Source organism: Rhipicephalus microplus, chromosome X (genome assembly GCF_043290135.1).
Source record: "Rhipicephalus microplus isolate Deutch F79 chromosome X, USDA_Rmic, whole genome shotgun sequence".
Lineage (NCBI taxonomy): Eukaryota > Metazoa > Arthropoda > Arachnida > Ixodida > Ixodidae > Rhipicephalus > Rhipicephalus microplus.
The window spans coordinates 256,865,092-256,885,693 of NC_134710.1; the positions used below are offsets into that span (position 1 = coordinate 256,865,092).

The following is a 20,602-nucleotide window of genomic DNA, read 5'->3' on the forward strand; positions in this document are numbered from 1 at the left end:
TATCTTTCTTCGAGGTGCACTGCTGTCACGTGGAACTCCCTTTAGCTGTAAGCCGTGCAAGATATTCCGCTCATTCATGCAGGAAGATCAAGTGCAAACTCGTGCTTCCCAGTGTCACGGTAGCCTACAACATTAGCTTCGAGCACAAATATTTTGCTGAATATATTCCCGCTAGCCTCTGCACACGGTACCAAAATGCTTACGAGTAAAACGTGTAATGATGTTCCAAGAGCAAGCGTTGAGCACATCTAAAATATTTCCTCTTGCAACGTACAAGCCCAGTTTTCAGCAACTCTAACCTCTTTCAGTTGTCAGTGAAAATACAATGCTCACGTTATCCTTTTTTTTTTCAATTATCCGTTGCTTCATCTTGCCCCGAAGCAGCCGTCATCCGCTTTCGCTTTCTCTCTATACAACTAAAACGTGACTGAGGACTTAAGTGCATGCTGAGGAGGTCGTAATAATGACCTCACCGTAGATACATCTATCACGTGACCCTGAGCACACGCCAATCGTTGACTCTACGCTTACGACCCGCACGCATTTAAGGGCACGCGGCAGCTCCTTCTGGGGCACGTTCGCGTCACCGAAGGCCTTTCCGGCCTCCAAGCGTCTAGACTCGTGCCGCTCCCGTACATTCCGCCTGGGAGCATATTGCCATTAACCCTGCAGGTAGCTGCTGCGACGCGCAAAGCCAAACACGGGAGCACCGCTGGGAAGCCCTATTGCCTCGGGTACAGGCCATGTAGTATGGGGTAAACGTATTATCTCGTCCTCTGCTTAGTGCTCCCAGTAATGCTAAGCACGACTCTGCCAACGCCAAGAGACTGCATTTACTGACGCGCCGATTGTTTGCGTCACAGCAGTGATATCAGTCTCTGTTCTCTCGTTCTTTAATCGATGCGCATAAATACGGCAAGAGCAGCCGGGGCGTCACTGGGTGCTGATCAAGGCTCTCTCGCAAGGGCGGCTGTAAAACGCCTCTCGATATCGGCAAAGGTGTAACCTCGTCTCGTGTGCGCGTCCTTTTCCCAGGTGGCCTCTTCGAAGCGCTTGAGTACGGCAAGTCGTTCCCCTTCCAGATTGTCCTCAACGTGTTTCCGGCCGTCGAGACCTTCGTCGCCATGTCGTGAGTGTGGGGGGAAAGGGCGCTCCCCATTTACATCAGGGCACGCTCTTGCCCACTTAATAATATTGAAGAATAAATGAAACACTTGGAATAAATAAACGCACTAATCAAATAACAACCATAAAAATATATGTACCCTGCAAAGAGTATACACTTCATATACGTAAATATGTCAGTGTCTTGCAATCTGTTAATTTCAACTAGTTTTCATGCGGGCAAAAATAAAACACTCTGTAATCAAAGCAAATTTTACATATATCTAGCGTCTTTACATTTCTAATTTTGTCTTTGCGCCTTCTATTTTCTCCACACAGTGGAATTTTGGTGGCATATAACAGCCTGCACAAGCTCGAAAAGCGACAAGGTTCATTCAACCCATGGAGCTATTTTCTCCATCGGTACCTGAGGTGAGTGTGCATAAAAAAAAAGCAATTAAAAAAACATTATCTTGTAATTTTTTCGCTGTGAAACCCTCAAGCGTTATCGCAGCATTTTGTCCCCTATTTTGGCTGATAAAAAACAACTCGCTGGACTGCCTGTTGGTGTACTCTATGGTGGGTTGAGGGCGACAGCTCGGCGTAATCCAGCAGTGTTTTGGGCCTGCTTCTATGCGGGAGCGATACAGTATTACCTCCAGGTTCGTCGAATCAACATACCGGCAGTCAAAATGAGTAGCAACCTGTTTGCCCAGCTTGCCGCCTTGCTTATAATATTCGTCCTTCACGCCTCCTTTTCGTTAATGTTTTCATCACATAGAAGTATTCATCCCAAATCGTCCTTATTGCGTCGCAACCTCTACGTCATCGTTGTCACTGTTCTCGACAGGCAGTAGTCATCAGCCGCCACATAATATTGTAACAGATAGTGCAGTTGGAGTCAGGGGCATTTGTCGTGGCAATATAGTGGTTGTGTCGCTCGCTTGCTGACCCGACAGTATGAGATTCACTGCTAGCGGCCCGTGCATTTAGGACCCCAGATGGGCAAATTAGTCAAGCCCCTCCGCTACGTCATGCCTCATAATGATATCGTGGATTTCGAAAAACTCTATAGTCGGATACAAGCCCACAGATGCCCCACCGAGACAGCCGAAGTGTGATGGCCGATAACGTCCGCGATATTAAACCAAAAAAAGTCCCGTTAATACACTCGGCAATGATCTCCGCGGGCGTGGCTACGGGCAATCCTGTCCATGACTTTGGTCCTGAGTGCGCACCCATTGGTGCAGGCTTGTGTTCATCCACCTTTGAGGAGGAAAATGCCGCGGAAATTTAAAGTCCGACTATATAGATATTACTATACGTACTTGTCACGGTCGTTACGGCATCGGCTTTCGTCAGGCTATCGCAGACGTGAGGTCCTGCCCCCTAAAAAAAGATTACCTGGTGCCTTATCGAACGCGAAAATTGACCGCCATAGGCATCAACACGAGTGATGCAAAAACCACGGCTGAGTGATGACGTCACCACATGGCGTCTAAATGAAGCCACAGGTCTGTCGCCATGTTGCTTTGTGTCATTGTGACGTCACGACATGACGTCATTCTTCCGTCAAATGTGGGCTGATCAAGGGGGCCTTGTATAACCACGCGGGAATCAATACATCGACTCAGAAGAAAACGAAGCCTTCCAGTTGTCGTAGGCGAATAGATTTGTTCGGTGAGCTCTAATTTGCCACATAATTCTCCCATAGAGAGCTGCGCCTTACACAGACCTCCGAAGGAGTATGATTAACTTCAAAAAGAGCGTTAACTAGTACCTTTAAAGGAAGTTATGCAGAGGACGAGAACTCAAAAAAAAAGAGTACCGGGTAATGTTTATTTTCTTAGAGTGCATATTCATGCTGTCCTATACTCGCCTTTTGTCACCGTCGTTGTCAACCGAGTTTATGACATCGTCGTTGAATATTCATTCTACTCCTCCACCCACGTTATCATTGTTGCGCTGACGTCGTGATGCCCCTGTCGTCTTCGCACCATCGCACTCGGCATGGCATCGTCGGCGTGCCGACGGGTGACGCCATCGGCATTGCGGTGTGTAGTAATGAACTTGCTTCATTGCATCGTCATAGTCGGCATCGCTGTGCTGTCGTTGCGGTCACGCACACACCTATTTGCAATGCTCGCCACACTCAGACACCTTGCGCTACTGGTGCGGCGTGGAGAAAACATTGGGGGTAGGATGGGTAAAATAGCTTATCGCGTTAATTCTCTGCCCGGAAGTATGAATATTTGGCAAAAATACACCTCATTAAAAGCACGGCATGCATAATTTCGACAAAAATGTAAGTTACGTAGAGACTGTGGCAGACAAACGATGCAATTCGCTTAGGAACACGTGCCACAAAGCGAGAAATAAAAACGCAAGGTCATTTGATACAAATCCAGCCCTTTTATATTTTCATATAATTATTCAATACATGTTTCTTCCCTTTAGTTAACATAGAGTATTATCCTACAATATCCGTTTATCTGAAACTACATCGTGATTAAATATGTTGTCGGGAGAATTACATTGTCGCTATTATGGACACTGCACATAGAAACCATATGCCATCATGCTTCACACATACGTCGTTATTTTCGGCACAACTTAAAAGCTGAATTTTCTGACATATGCGCCTATGTTACAATTCTTCACCTTGAACTGATGTTTTTCACCCTTCTTAAAAAAGCGTCTTGGTGCTCACTGGGGAGCCATTCAAAATCACTTCACCCGTTTTATTAAGTCGCGATGTCAGCGTCACTTCATCTAAACAAACAATCGACCCATGTTGACTTGCATCGTGCCTCACACAACACGTGTGCGCCTTCGCCGGTCATTTTTTTATTCTTTGCTCACATATTTTTCCCGCCCTCTTTGTATTAACGTATTGTGTGTGTGGGTGCGCGTGATTGTTTGTTTGTTTCTCTCTCTCTCTCTCTCTCTCTTAGCAACATATTTTGAACTCATATTTCTTTCCTTACACAGTGATTTGGATTCGAATACCCGGTAAACTTTCTAGCTTTCTTCAACTATCTCTTTTTTTTTTTTACTATCAACAGCAGTTAGGTGACGTCCTGTTCAGACCATTCCCGAATAATCTGCTCGTTTTGACCACAGTCGCTGTCTCGCACATATAAGTAGATGCATCTTAGTGATGAACATATCTCTATTCCAGGTAGCTTTCTGGCACTTTATGCCAGACGACTCTTGCTTGCGCTGACCACGTAGCTCCTCGATGAGAAACTTACCAATTACTTTACCTGAACGTAAACTTTCAACTCACACTCTTCACGCTTCCGCTACGTAAACTATTTTCAACGCATACACACTTTCGTTACCGAGTGTCATTAATCTACAATAAGTTTTACGCTACTTATACACAGCCAGGTAGGCCTAATTACCTGTGCATTGCACATTTATTTATTTTTTCGCCAGCCGTTGCTTTTGTATAGCCTCAATCAATATGGCGGCAGGCATCTTGAAATGAGTAGAGACATCAATTACGACAGTAATTAAAGATATTAAGTTTTTTTAGTTAGTGATGACCATTAGTCAACAACAATTGTGGAGCTCACTCAGACACTCATGAAATATATTTTGCGCTTAGGACTCACTCGGACTCACACTCACCAAAATTTTTCTTAGCCGGCCGCACTCGGACTCACACTCGCGAAAATGTCCTTCAAGCGGACTCACTTGGACTTAGCCTCACGAAAACATCACTCACCAGCACTCACTCAGACTCAAACTAATGGCTCCATGTGAGTCGGAGTGAATCCCAGTGAGTCGACTCATCAGTGAGTTCACCGACCTATGGTGAAGACAGAAGCGTTCGGGCCAAATGGGAAAACTAAAGCCCACTTTCAGATTTCCCAGAGAAAGCCGCTGACCATTGCTAGCGAATAATGAAATCAAACTAGTTTTGCTGGCGGAACCGATACAGAAGTTTGGAAGGCGCTGTCCCTGTGGACACATGTGCTTCAATGTTAGCGCTGAAGCACATGGGTGCGGTGCTTCAGGTATTCACCGGATAGCCATCTTAATGCTACAGTTTCTGCCACACAAGCGCGTGAAAAAACTCGCTAAGCTTTGAAACACTTCATGAGGCAATCTATTTATCGCGTATTGTGCTCGCTCCGTGAATCTATAGCTCCAGTACCAACACACCACAGCGTACCTTCCATTTTTCTCTGGCTCCGTCTGTGCACCAGCAAGATAAATCTGTTCACCTACATACGAGGCTCTGTAAAATCTGTGGTTTCATTAAGTTATTTCCAATATATATTACGCAAATGCGACGTGAAGCAGCTTAAGAATTTTCGAGTTTACTTAACATTGCGAATCAATTGCAGCGTGAGCAATCAATTGAACTTCTACTGAGTGTAAAATCTGTGTTGTTTTCAATAAAGCTTTTTTGATAGCGTTATATCTTGGGTACTTGTTTTGTACGTCTTTATATGTACCCTTATATGAATTCTTAGCATAGCAAAGGATTTTACACCTATTACACCTCTACGATTTCACCCTAATTGCACAGTTATCTGGTGTTCGCGATTTCCGGAGCCCTCCACTACGGCATCTCTCGTAATCATATGCTGGTTTTGGGACGTTAAACCCCACAAATCAATCTATCAATCTTATTGCGAAGTTTTCAAGGGGATTGAGAAGCTCATATTGTGACAATTCGAGGACGAAACGGGAGAGAGTGCCACGCTTGGTTTCGCGCAGCGGCCTTTTAAACAACGCTCGTGGTGCGCTAGCGGCCGTGGCGTCGAGTCATTCGCTCGGCGGAGCCGTCACCTTGGCCGCCATTACGGAGTCGATGGAAGCGAACGCTGCACAGCCACGCGTGACTTGGCGTGCGTTGGGAGGAAAAGAAACTACGGAGCAAACGAGTCCGCGCGTAGCAGAAATCGATTTGAAGGCAATATCGAATGTTTGAATATGTCAGACATGAAACGCCACGGACTCGACACGCAAAATGCCGCGCCCGTCCACTTTAGTCCTGAATCTGTTCTACATCTTTCGTTTCTTGTTCTACGATTTCCGCACTGCCACCTCAGCTTTCACTTCACGAAAATCGTACGTTCAAAGAAGTGCGAACGAGAGAAGTGTGAACTCTTTAATGAAAGACAGAGAATTAAGCGGGCGTATACAAATCACTGACTTTACTATACTCTTTGTGGGGAAAGGAAAGAGAATAAAGCGCGAAAAAAATGAAGTGAAAAATACAAAAATGGAAAAAATAAATAAGAAGCAGTCTGTAAACGGCGGGCCAAGTAAAATTATGCGAGACATTGTTGACACGTTGGCGATGACCTTCAAGCATCAGTATCACCTGCATGAATTCTTAGTGGTTACATAGAACGCTATATCGCTTGCTACCGCTAAGCGGTCATACGAGGTGCAGGGTTACACTCGCGTGTATTACCCCAGGATAGCATACATCGGTATCTGTCCTAGTACCAGAGTCCTTCAAGGCTCTGCTAGTACTTAGGATTTTCCTCTGCCCTCTTTTTTCGTGCTCTTTTCACTTCATTCGCAAAGGTTTATTACCTTCTTTTATGACTGGTTAACTTTTCTTAATTTCCTGCGTCTGTCGTTACTATGAGAACCTCTCACTGCGTCGTCGTCTTCGTTGTTGTTGTTGTTGTTGTTGTTGTTGTTGTTGTTGTTGTTGTTGTTGTTGTTGTTGTTGTTGTTGTTGTTGTTGTTGTTGTTGTTGTTGTTGTTGTTGTTGTTGTTGTTGTTGTTCAATTGCACACTGCACATTGGGATTAAATACATTTTTTGTTCACACTCAGGTTAACGCCGGCGTTCATACTAGTGTCTCTTCTCATGATTTTGCTGCCACTGACCGGAAGCGGACCGGTCTGGAACGAAACACTGCAGCCATTTGCAAAAGCTTGTGAGAAAAGATGGTGGACGAATATCCTCTACATTGGTTCTTGGTACCACAGAGAGGACATGGTAAGATTTCAGACCATCGTCTATAATCTCTCTGTATCTGTTTTTTTTTTTTCGCAAGACGATTCATTAGGTAAAAACGTTTTTTTTTTTTTTTCAGTTCTAAAAGACTAATCCCTGCCAGTATTCTTCCTAACCTACACGTCCGATGAGCTCCACGGACTTTAGATGGGCGAGCACGTTCTAAGAAATAACTGGAAAACAAAACAAACAAAAACTTTGCATATATAATTGCGTACTGCACAGCCGTTTATGGCTGTCCTCAATTATCACACATTGACAGCGTCACTGGGCCGTTTAATGTCTGCAGACTTGTCCATTTTACATGTGCGAGCCAATAATAAACTGTCTTACCTCTTTGAAACATGTCAGTTAATAACATAGTGCTGCACATAAGCTGACATGCATGCTTATTTTGGACTAATTGCAGTGCTTGCCTCATGGATGGTACCTGTCGTGCGACATGCATTACTACATCATTGCTCCTGTCATATTCATGTTGATGTACAGGTAAGTTGGTACAGCGGTTCTAAACATACTTGCACGGTCTCGTAGTCTTAACATCGCATGAGCTGCGTACTGTGGTAATTTAATGGCGCCCACGAATATTGAAGCAGTTGAAAGGTCTTTTTGCGTTAGTTGTTAGAGGTATACCGCAATGATAGCAAAATGAAAAAAAAAAAATAGACCATCTCCAACTAAAGAGAGCTATGTGTAAATGTGAAGGAGCGGGCGCTAACGCTTACACTGGCGGCGGCGTTCACGCTGGCGCTAATAAAAGTGAAAGATAAGTAAAGACGCCCTTGACTGAATTCGAAACGCGCGATCCAGGGCCTACATATGCAGGGTGCATATGCGTATCAGCCGGAGGAACAAGGGAGGCGCGAGCTCCCCTTTGAAAAAAATTGGGGGCGGGGCTTAGACCCCCCCCCCCCTTTTGACAGTGATCACTCTTGGCTGCACGCCGGGGAAACTAACAAGTAAGGCGAAGTTTTCCATCACAACTGTTATCACTCAATTTCGTTCTTACGGGAGAATGAAAATGTTACGAGGCAATGTTACAACAGAGCGAAATTTTACCATCATTGCCGCTGTGATGATTTTCCTTCCATAGGCTTTTGGGTGGTTCGGGTCACCTGTGCGACGCTTTCGCGCCTTGTGTTGCAGTATTGCAGAGCAGGCGAGCGCTGAACAGGGACTCTATAATGTTACATCGCTTGCTCATGCTTACTTAAGAGTCGGGCTCGTTAGTTTTTACTTAACTTGGAACCTCTTTTACAGCGCAAAATACATATTGGCCAGCAAAGAAGCACACGCGTGCAGCGCCGCTTAGTTCTCTCTCTTCCTTTTTCTCTCAGCAAGTATGAGCTCATAGCGATGTATGCGGACACAAACCACCAAACACCTTTCTGCTGAAAGTAAAAATATTTTATTAAACTCGTAATCCATCTCGCCAGCTGCTATATGTAGCCGCTGCTTAAGTGATTGGCAGCTAGCCTACTTAAATTACATTTAGAAGGATATGCTATCGGCTTCGTGTTGCCACGTAACAAGCAGGTGATTTAGTGGCACACAGAAAATTTCAAATGCCGAAGAGCCAATGGCAAACAGAATGCCGTATCGAAAATAGTTCATTCTCTTATTTTTTACGAGGTCGTGCATAAGTGGTCATTACGTGATGGATCTCATTTGCGCCATTTGATGCCTCGTGTAACAAGCTGGTGCTGTATGCATGACAACGACTCTTTACACCAATCATATGCAGCTAACGACCATTTCGAAAGCAAGCAATGAGAAATAGTTTAACGTTATAATCACCCACATTTTGTTCTGTCAAAGGACTATTTTGTTTCTACCGTTTTTATTGGCGTATTTATGGAGGTGTCTGGGGAGCCCGTTAAGGAACTTTAACAACATTACAATGAGTGTAAACAATGTACTACGCCCCTAACACCACAAATGATACATTATAAAGGAAAAGGTTGAGAAGTTCATAATAAGTTAATAACAGTTATATAACAATAACAATATCATTAATAATTGAACGCTTCAAAAAGTGCTCAGACTATTAGCAAATAAGGCAAATTGTAATACACACACGCCTGAGTACATCCGAGAAAGTGTGATACTTAATATGAAAAAAAATATAACAGCAATCATTCGTTGAAAAAAATCTGGTTGATCCTTCCGTCATAGAAATCGGCATATAAAACGAAAGTAAAACGCGCCTTTACAAGGGTAATTAACTGTTCACTGTAGGTTGATAACAGAGGGTTTGCTGAGTGTATGTTTCGGTGTTTGGCAGCTATAGCCCCATTCAACGTGAAGGTATCTTTGTTGACGCTAGGTACATCTCCATCCTGATGACTAACATTCATTATAAATTTATTTTAAACTATTGTCGTATCTGTAGATATTAACCGCCAAAGCATAATCAGAGAAAAAGGCGTGATAGGAAGATGAGCGTGAGCGATATATATATATATATATATATATATATATATATATATATATATATATATATATATATATATATATATATATATATATATATATATATATATATATATATATATATACTGACGAGTGAGGTAAGTTTGCCCCCACTAGTGAAGGAGTTTGTAAAATGAACAGTTGGTTTTTTACTAGCAGACAGCCTTGCGAGGCGAGAGAAGGGGAGGAGAGGGACAGTGTTGCGGGTGTCACACGCGGTTAGCGGCGACAGGCTAGGAAGAGAGTGACGCCAACGCGTGCGCACTGTGAGGGACGGAGTGACGTTACTGGCCCCGCCCCAGTACCTGCGGCCAGGGGAGCATGGTTCGGACAGAGGGACGGCGTTACACAAGATAGTCAAAGAGCTGCTTGGAATCTAAAAAAAGTAAATAAAGTTGACGCCCAAGTTGCGCTTGAGGTAGGCCGAAAGAACGCATGTCTGGGCTTCACCAAGAAAGTGCAGCGGACAATTCCTGAGGCAGCGCAACAACATGCCGTACAGCGTTTTCGTTGTCAATAGTATTCGTTACTTATCGTGAGCTATAGATGAACAAACTACAGGAATGCGACTGCACGCGTAAAACATTAGTAAGACCAGTCATTCCACACGTAGGAACCGTTTGGGACTCTTAAGCGAAATACAGTGTCCGAACACTTCAGCGAAAGCGGAGAAAGGATCATTTATCGATATACAATACGTAAAAGTCCACTGGAAGATATCATTTACATCCCTGTAACAGATGACCCGCATAGAGATTTTGGAAGCGAGGAGGCATTGTGACAGAATAATGTTTTTTATTTGTTTGTTTGTTTGTTTGTTTGTTTGTTTGTTTGTTTGTTTGTTTGTTTGTTTGTTTGTTTGTTTGTTTGTCTGTCTGTTTGTTTGTTTGCTTGTTTGTTTGGCAAACCAGCAAAAAGTGAATGCGTTTAAACTGTACAGCGACAAAACACATCGCTGTAGAGTACAATGTTCCGTCTCCAACGAGGCTTTTACCACGCGTTAAGTGCATTTCGTAATTCCCTTCAGTGACACACTTAATGAACGGCCATTCATGCTTCTTCTTGCAGCCTTTCAGCTGTTGAGCATGACTTGCAGTTATGCTAGGGACTGCGAAATTATTGCGTGATCAGGTTCGCCGTGCCGCAGAGTTGTATAAACAGAATGACATCTACAGTGTTGTTGTTTTTTTTTTCTTTTCTTGTAGGAGGCCTTCTGTGAGCTTCGCACTTCTGGCCATTCTGGGAGTTTCGTCTGTCATCGCTGTTGGTGTTCTCACGTACATGTGGGAGTTTCCTCCCATCCCCATGTTTGTGGACCCTGATCCAGAGTGAGTGCGCGCTGATGCCAGCCTTAGCTGATAGTCTCGCCTAGTTTATGCTCAAATACGCGGACGAAGATTTGTCGTGGGGTTACCTGCCTGGCAAGTTCTCCAACCTTGTAAATAAATCCAGCGTGAACTGGCAAAAAAAAAAGGAAAGTATTACCACCTTATGCCAAAAGATAACTTGCCGTGGGCAGTTATCTTTTCACCCACTTTTCTTCATATTTACATTACAATTTGGTCTAATATCTTCCCCTATACTGTCCTTGGTATTATTGTCTGTTGGATCTCATTAATACATGCATATATATATATATATATATATATATATATATATATATATATATATATATATATATATATATATATATATATATATATATATATATATATATATATATATATATATATATATATATATATATATATATATATATATATATATATATATATATATAAGGGAAAGAAGTGTATACGTAAGAGCTCGTTTTTCCGTGTTTTGACCCAATATTAATGAGATCACCCACTTTTCTTTCTTCTTATTTACATTCCATTTGTTCTAATAACTTCCCCTATACATTCCTTGGCATTTTTGTCTGTTAGATCTTATTATTATTGTGTCAAAACACGGAAAAACGAGCCCTTAGGTATACACTTCTTTCCCTTATTTCATTAAACGACGGTCTCGTACTGGCAGACTTGGTGTCATTAGGTTGTATACGAGGGATTATTTGGTCAGCTGCCCACTCGTAATAATAAGTTCACGTGCTACGTGACGCCACACATGCGCATAAAAGGGTGTTTCACACTCGTCGCTTGGCTTGCAGATGGCGCTGACTGACACTCCCACTTCTAAATTCACACATAAACTCAAAAAATTGTATGGAGGGAAGGGCGCTGTGATAGCTCAGTGGTTAGAGCATCGAACGCGTTATTCGAAGGTCGTAGGTTTGATTCCTGCTCACGGGTGGTTATTTTTTCACCCACTTTTTTTTCTTCTTATTTACATTCTATTTGTTCTAATAACTTCCCCTATACATTCTTTGGCTTTATTGTCTGTTAGATCTCATGATATATATATATATATATATATATATATATATATATATATATATATATATATATATATATATATATATATATATATATATATATATATATATATCCTCTTATGACATTTATCCCTCCTCCATGGCCGTTTCTATAATGGTATCGATGCCAAAATTGGTATGGCACAACCTGTCTGTATATATGACGAGCATAAATTACTAGCCGTAACATAAAATTGATAGCTCATAGCTTGTATTTCATGAATGTCGTGATTTACATTTCTTGGTCTTGCTTCTTTTGCGGGGGTTTCGTTCACATGACATATATTGCAAAACTACTCTTGTGTGACATGACTGCTTGGTGAACAAAAGTAACAAGCCCTAACCTGTAAATCATGAAATGCATGTCATGTAATTCATCAGTATATGCACCACGCTCATGGTGCACTCGTGGTCTTTTCGCTAGCTTCAAGTATATACCAAATTCAGTGTTACTTGAAGCAAACAGACAACGAAGGTAAATGACACGTCCAAACATTCGCTAAGTTCGCTAAGAAATACTTCGCGTTTAAGAAACGAAGTGCGGATGTACAGACGGGTCCACTGTTAGAGGGAGCACCTGCGTGAGCACCATGTTTATATTTCGCAATCTTACGGAATCATTGCGGCTTAGATATCCATAGGACTACTGGAGGCTAAAAGTTCCGACTCCTCTTGATAGATTATTGACTTCCATGAAGATTGTTTCTTAATCCACTTGCTCTTAGAGGGCCAGGAATATTGATGGTGTGCATTCGAGTGTTCCTTTTAACAGTGGACAATACTGTACATACTCATTCTACGCAATTCCGCGACTGAACTGTGTGTCGAATGACCTACCTCCCCTTCCACTCATTTAGTTTATCGTATAATTTTTCTCAACAGTCACTTCAATGAGTACATGAGCTTCATCGGATACCGGCCGTACACGCATCTCACATCCTTCTGCATCGGCATGGCCACAGGCTACTTCCTGTACAAGCACAAAACGCTGCATATCAACAGGGTAAGTGCAGTGATGTCAAGGAACAGCAATTAGAGAGAGAATCGACAACAAAATTCTCCCGCGTATAACTTAGATCAAGACTTGAAAAATAAAAGGCGCGTCAGGAGCAAATTGAAGCCCAACGCTCACTATTCACCCTGTAGACTACAGCCACTCAGGCAAATTTTTATATTCACCTAAACAAACTTATTCATTCTGTTTCATTACCAAACATTTTAATTATCGGATGACTTCCCAAAGTATGGAAGCACACCTGTAGAAGGGATTCAGAGACCACCGATGAATTGTTTCCTTGCACAATACTTGTCACATGGTCCTTTTTCTCGTATTGAAGCGCGCGGAAGCCACACAAATGAGCGCTCGCCTTGCGCACTTGATTGTATTGTCTTGCTGTCAAAGGTGTCATCGGTGTACAAGGAGACCTTCTTGAGATTCTAACTAAAAAGAGTATATGCGACCCGATTTTTCATCAGCACCGGATTCTCTACATGTTATAGGCCACCTGCATGTATGCATATACTTACACCCAATTAAATTTGGAGGCATTGGTTCATTGCAACCAACCAATGTAACGTGCACTTACCAACTGCAGGTCACACGTCTGCTGGGCTGGTTAGCAGCAGCCCTGGTGAACATGACAGTGGTTTTCGGAGTGTACAACTGGAATGCGTACGAGGCCCCATCGCTCTCTGTGGCAGTGGCCTACGCTGCGCTCAGCCGCACTGCCTGGACGCTCGGCATTGCCTGGATGGTGGTAGCCTGTGCCACCGGCAACGGAGGTATACACAGTCCAGCCCACTAGCAGCAGCACGACTGAAGCATGTTATATGATTGTCCTGTATGCAGCGCTATTTTCATGCTTCGGGTATCTTCAGTCACGCTGTCCTCAGAAAGCTCAACTTTCGTGTCGTTCTCTGACACACACAATCAATTATTACATACAATGTTCATGCCAAAGCGTTGACCTTACTCAGACGATAGAAGGTGACGAAACTGTTCACAGACAACGCGTTTCCAGAGGTCAGTCACGTTCACCAAAGTGGCCGACTTTGAGCCTCCCCCCCCCCCCTCTCTCTCCTCGAAAGTTCATTAGGGAGGGCCGCCACCCGCACTGCCCACAAAGCCTGTGGATATGCTTGTACTTTTCCATTCCAATTGGCAGTACTGACTGTAAGGTTAGTGTGATTTTGCTGATAATATCACAGAGAAAAGTTTGAAGATAACATACGAACCTCGCCTTCTGCTTTTCCCTTTCGACGAGCGCAAATAAAGAGTACATCTCCGCACTAGTGTGAGTTTCATCACTCTCAAGAAAGGCACATGACCTACTTTCGCGCCCTATTTTGACGCAGGTTTCATTAACAAGGTGCTGTCATGGCGGGCCTTCGTGCCTCTGAGTCGGCTTACCTATCTCGTGTACCTGGTGCACCCACTGCTCATACTGTGGCACACAGCCTACCTCAAGAAGCCCTTCTACATCACGCAGTTCTTCGTGGTAAGTGTTCAACAAGTGTGTTACCGGGCAGAGGGGTAGAACAGCTAACAACTTGCACAGATGAAATGCACAGGTGATGTCACGTTTGAGTGTGCCCATGATGCCCTTTTAATCCTGCAATAACGCATGGAATAACGATACTGCAATAACGCATGACCAGATCAGCCAGTTGACATGAACTGTCAGCTCACGTCATTTTTCAGAATAGCCTAATGCATATTCCATATGTTGCCGAACGGCAAACCTGTAAAGAGAAGCGTATTGTTCTTGCAGGCAGCCGAGGAGGTAGCCTAAAATATAGAGAAAGGGAAAAACAATAAAATGTTGTCAACTGAGGGTCACTTGTCTGCCCTTGCTGGTTTCCCCAAAACACATTTTCATCATTGGGGCAACGCTTGGTACACATCATACTTTTTTTGCAAACCCATGTCGCATTTCATTCTTGAGAAAACATGTTTAAAGGTGTTTAGTGCTGGTGGTTCGGCACTGCCCAACGACAAAAGTCGAAATAGCGATTTCATTCGGTATCCCCCAGACACATGAGCAGCGAATGTAGCGTGTTGCCCGTCACACGACTGTGGTGACATTTATATGATGCCGAGGCGACATACGCGGTGAACAGTGCGATCGCCTTCATCAGGTAGTCCTGCATCTGCTCCGTGCGTGTCGGCATACATATATATTATTTTTAATTTTCACTGCTCCCGGTCCCACATATGTCTGTGCAGATGGAAAAAGGTAACATCTTTGTCATAAACACCTTTGCCATATACCGTCGTAAGATCTGTGTCAGAAATTCCGGTGCCACACTGTGCACTTCACGACCTTTCTGTAGTTTCAAAGCTGTGGGGGTCCAGCGTTCTCTTTGAAAAGCTCGAAGCGCATTGAATACAACGCGGTTTTAGCTGCACGATGACGCACTGATAACAAGTCACTGTCCTCGGATTTGGAGCTTATTGCAGTCGGAAATATCTGTTGTGGATATGTCAAAAAGAGCAAGGGACGTCTATTGTCAATATAAAGCACGTGAAGGCACTGCTCTAAATAAAACTCAGTTTAACAGTGCGCGAATGCCGACAATGACCCCATGAAATAGCTTGGACTACAATATATGTTCATGACATATGTGGAACACACATATCTGTTCTCGAAATCGTGCTCTATCGATATGTTCCATGGAAACGCTTGAGCATATATATATAGTGACGCACGAGCCCACTTAGACAAAGAGTGAAACGAGTGCAACTTGCGATCTTTTCGTTTGCAGGGCTACGTCTACCTGGGCCACCTGTTCTCGGCCTACTGTCTATCCTTCTCGCTGAGCTTGACCTTCGAGTCGCCTTTCATTCTGCTCGAGAGGATACTGCTGGGCAAGTCAGCACGCCAGATGGGCTATCATCCCGAGAAAACAGATAAGATCTCTACGCAAGACTTTTCCAAGAGCCCGGACTCGCTCCCCACCAAGACGTTCGAGAACGGCTCCAGCACTTGCGGTGTCTAAGTGCGGCGATATATGGTCGTGCGTGCGTGCATCTTTCATCCATTGTCTTCGTTCGCGAAGAAGCCGTGCATCCTCCACGCCTCCCATGTGCTTGCTCAATGGACGTCCGAACTGCCCTCAAGTTATGCAGGGCTGAGAACTTCTCCTTGTGGATGCTCTTTTTTTTTGATGTTGTTCTTTTAAAAAAACTGTGCAGGGTGTGTGCGTGCCTTTATTTTTTTTTACAAGTTTCTTTTTTGTTGTTCATTCTATATAGTTGTGTGAGTTTTCGCCTGAGAAACCAGAAAAGTGATTTTCACTTGTGTAACCTGCAAGGTGCGAGTCGTCGTATAAACTTATGAAGAAATTTTGTGTTGATTCAATGCGCAAAAAGTGCCGCAGCACAATTGTGAATTTTCCCGCGTATCGCCGCCGAGTGCTGTAATGATTGTGTAACCTAACTTTGAACGTAATAACGGACACACAACACATAATCATAGCATTCAGTAACCGTACAGAGAACAACACTGCCGTCATCTTTCCATGCAAAACTGTGGTAGCCAGGAGCACGGCTTTACATACATACTTTACAAAGGAAGCTGCGCCCGCTTTCATGACTTCTATTTTCGCTCCCCGTAGTCACAAGGAAGCTCCTCATTCTACGTTTGCGTGAAGCGTGAGGTGAAGTGTTGCTCTCGTCAAATGCATATAAATACAGCTTTTTGTTTTTCATATATATATAGTAAGGGGACATAATCCGTATACAGAAAATGCCTGCATGTCCTGTTATCGGTTGATCAATTGTAACAATGAATCCTGGATGTTTAGTGGCCATACAGTAAGGTAATGTAGCACGAAATCCTTTAAAATAAAGATGAAAACTAAAAATTCAAGCTAGTGAACCCCCCGAAGACAGCTCATACGTCCCCCAGTGCCCCTTTGGATTTGTGGTATAGATCACTGCACAGCGTTTTAGCACTGCAGCAAAGCTAACTTTGCGGCTTCTGCTAATGCATTTTTGGACAAGCAATTTGACAAAAAAAGCTGGCACTTGAAAGAGTTTCAGCGTCCAAAACGTAAGATGTTTTAATACATTACGTGTATAGGGCTTGTAGCAGTCCTGTGAAGGTGTCCGAATATTCAAGCACGCCCGGAAAATCGGCAGCCTTTTCATTCTTGTCACCGATTTTTGTAGGCCTATCCTGTTTGATATTATGGTTTTCTCGCAACAGCCAACCATTTTTCACGGCACTTCACTATTTTAATATGTGGGGGTCAACTATACACACACACACACACACACACATAAACACACACACACACACACACACACACACACACACACACATATATATATATATATATATATATATATATATAGAGAGAGAGAGAGAGAGAGAGAGAAAGAGAGAGAGAGTTGGTGGCTTGAGCATTCGTTATACGATCCCTACTTTAATTACTTGAAACTAATGCTAAGCGTACAATTTTTACATATTACTGAATACTCAGTTTAACTCAATGTCACGTTGAATTGTGTCCCTTCCCTTGTCATTAAAATGCAGAGTTTCAACATAGTAAAGACACCAACGCAGTAGCATACTGAAAGTCGCAGATGCAATCAGCAGTGCCGGCGGCAGCTTCCACGCTGACCCTTTGTTTAACGACAACGCGTTCCCATTCTACGCTTGTTTGAACGCGTCGACAGCTGCACTTTCATGATGAAGGGATCTTTTTGATTTCCTATCGGAAGGGACGTGCAACAAGCGTCCCAACATATGTCACTATAGCGCTGGTGTTCACGCGTACACCCTTCGGGGTTTCCGAGAGCACTTGCGCTACAGTTCTCCACCATTTTAGAGCTCTGTAATACTTTTGTACATAGACGCCCTCTCGTACATGAACCAAGCAGGGCATATGTTGCAGATATCTTTGTAAACAATAAATAATATTATATGATCGACGCATATTGGTCAGAGTGTTGTGTGAAAGGATGCATGTAGCTTACCAGCTTTTCTTCCGATGAATTGTGCCTTCATGTTGTTCCGCCACCATACATTGATGCCAATTGAATGAATGATGCTACTACATAATACAAAACTGTAGCTTGAAATTGTACAAGTGACGCAGAGGATATATTTTTTTAGACAACGCAATTTTTTCACATAAAAATGCTGTAACAGCATATGTTGTCTTCCCACTCCAACTCCATATACGTCTAAGCGGAAATGACTTGCCGCAGTGAGCTTTGCCAAGAAGACACTCGTTTACAGAATATCTTAACTTTTTTAACATCAACTTTGGCGCAGTCATTCATGTGGGAAAGCTGTAGGGCACCACGATGATATATTCTTTTTCATATAAATAAAAATCTCATCACATCATCATTTTTTCAACCCTACAAGGACATACTACAAAAGGGGTGGGATTGTGCTATAGCCATGAGCCATCACTCAGAAAAATCTCTGAAAACGAAACTGCAGGTAAATGAGGCGCCTCGCATCAGGATCGCACAAGGAAGAAGTTACACCATCTCCCGCTAAAGGGAACCATGTGTAGATGTGAAGCAGTGGGCGCCAACGCTTACACTGGCGGCGGCGTTGACGCTGGCGCTCATCGCGGCGTTGCGCATTAGAGAATACCTGGGGAGGCGCAAAGCACGCAGTGATGGACCGCTGTTTCCTACGGGAACATGCCGATCGCTGTTAATGTGTAATGAGAGATATAAGACTCCGATGGGGCACAAAGACCCGCAGTCCACTTTAAGTCCAAGCGCACGCTGCGAATTTTTATTGTTCAACAACGCACAGGAGACACCTCTGACCAACACTACATTGGAGCTTAAGATCCGGTGCCTATATGTACGAGGAGGCCAGCGAACGGTTGGGCCGCGCGAGCGGTCGGGTTTTTTTTTTTTTTTTTTTTTCAATCAAGAAACTCGCTAGCAGACACTGCCTGCGTGGGCGTTTCGAGGCAAGTGAGGGATGTAGCGCAGGAGAGGGCATAGCGGGACTGGACGCCCATGCGCAAGAGGGAGTGTAAACGCCCCTGGGAGGAATGCCTAGAGGATAGAGAGGGGGAGCGAGCGTAGGCTTGCAGACACTGCCTGCGCCGGCGCTGCGAGGTGAGAGAGGGAAATGAAGTAGAGGAGAGAGAGAGGGACACGCATGCGCAGTGGAGCGTGGACGCCACCGGATCATGCTCGCTCATAAGTTGCTTCGGATAAACAGCAAGCCGTCTATACACAAGTGTACTGCTTATCAAGGCGATAGCTTTACATCACTAACGAGTCGGCGACGTGAACATCATAAGGAACTGGGTCAATCATGGCGGTTCTGCAACACCCGGTTAAGTGCAGCAGCCATTGTTCTTTCAGCTCTAATAGTGCCATTTGACATCATAAATAAAAAGTTGCTAAGGCCTAAGCTAAAAAAAAGCCAGAACTGTTCATTTTCCCGAGCTAGCCAGAAGCAAAGCCTGCTGGTATCCAGATTATTATTACGGTCTGCTTTAATGCGATAATTCGTTTCGCAGAACTTCCGGTGTCGGCGTTGTTGGTTGTAACCGGAAAAATTGGCATTGTTCGTGAGCGAAAATTCGAGATAAATGCAAATATGTACAAAAACTGTTTGGTTCGGGTGGAAATCAAACCCAGAGCTTGAGCGTAGCAAACTGGTATTCGACCACGGAGCCACACCAGTACTTCGTAAAAAAAACGGCTACAAGAATGTCAGGTATTGGTTCGAATATCCTTTGAGAAAAATAGCATATTGCGAGGAAGAAACATAGAATAGCACCAGGTGTCAAAGAAAAAAAAAAGCAGGGGGTTAATAAGATGCTCGGAATGGTATGGTATACCCTAACTAAAGTGGGGGAACATAGGACTTGAAAACATATAAATCGATGAACGAGTGGGTAGTTCAAAGCAATGTACGCTTTACCACACATTCTTATTGCTATATTTCATGCTGTATTGTGAACCCTGTACCCGGGACGTGTGTGCTTGTAAAGCATGAAAGTTACTTTCACTGCATTTTCAAGCAGAGGAAGCTATTATCACTGTATTAACAAGCAGACGCGTAGCTGTGTGGTAGAATGGCCACGCAAACGACCCCGGTTCGATCCCCACTTGTACCCAGAATATTTAAATGCTATGTATCTTATGGTTGAGCTTAATCGGGTGTGCGGCGTGGCCACCCTTACTTCGCATGCGCGTCCCCTCCCCTTCCGCTGCCCTTCTACGCTCCCCCTCTCTCCCGTAGCCGTCCGTCCCTCTATCCCTAATTGGCTACACTCCCCCTTTCGTCTCGCAATGCCGACGCAGGCAAAGACCACTAGTCTACGCTCGCTCTCCTTCTTTCTCTTCTAGGCATCCCTCCCTGCGGTGTTATAACGCCCAGTGCACATGCACGCCCCCTGCTCCTCTTCTACTACGCTCCCCCTATCGCCTCGCAACGCCGACGCAGGCAGCGTTTGCTAGTCTACACTCGCTTCCCCTCTCTCTCTACTAGGCACCGCTCTCTGGGGCTTCTACACCCCCAATGCGCATGCGCGCCTTCTTGTGTCATCTCCTACGCTTCGTTCTCTCTCTCCTCTATGCACTCCTCTCCGCAGCGTTTATACCCCCCTTGGGCTTGCGCGCCC

At 44.0% G+C, this 20,602-nt stretch overlaps 1 protein-coding gene across 1 annotated transcript in view; it reads left to right on the plus strand.

Moving 5' to 3' along the window:
• The window catches only part of LOC119161587 (nose resistant to fluoxetine protein 6), a 92,759-nt gene extending 74,838 nt beyond the window's left edge, over window positions 1–17,921 (plus strand). Inside the window, 9 exon segments of the mRNA XM_075878988.1 lie at window positions 1,036–1,129; window positions 1,444–1,536; window positions 6,915–7,080; window positions 7,508–7,587; window positions 10,776–10,898; window positions 12,866–12,986; window positions 13,579–13,765; window positions 14,339–14,481; window positions 15,749–17,921. Coding sequence (XP_075735103.1) covers window positions 1,036–1,129; window positions 1,444–1,536; window positions 6,915–7,080; window positions 7,508–7,587; window positions 10,776–10,898; window positions 12,866–12,986; window positions 13,579–13,765; window positions 14,339–14,481; window positions 15,749–15,982 — 1,241 coding nt within the window. The 3' untranslated portion in view covers window positions 15,983–17,921.
• Window positions 17,922–20,602: the final 2,681 nt, after the last annotated feature.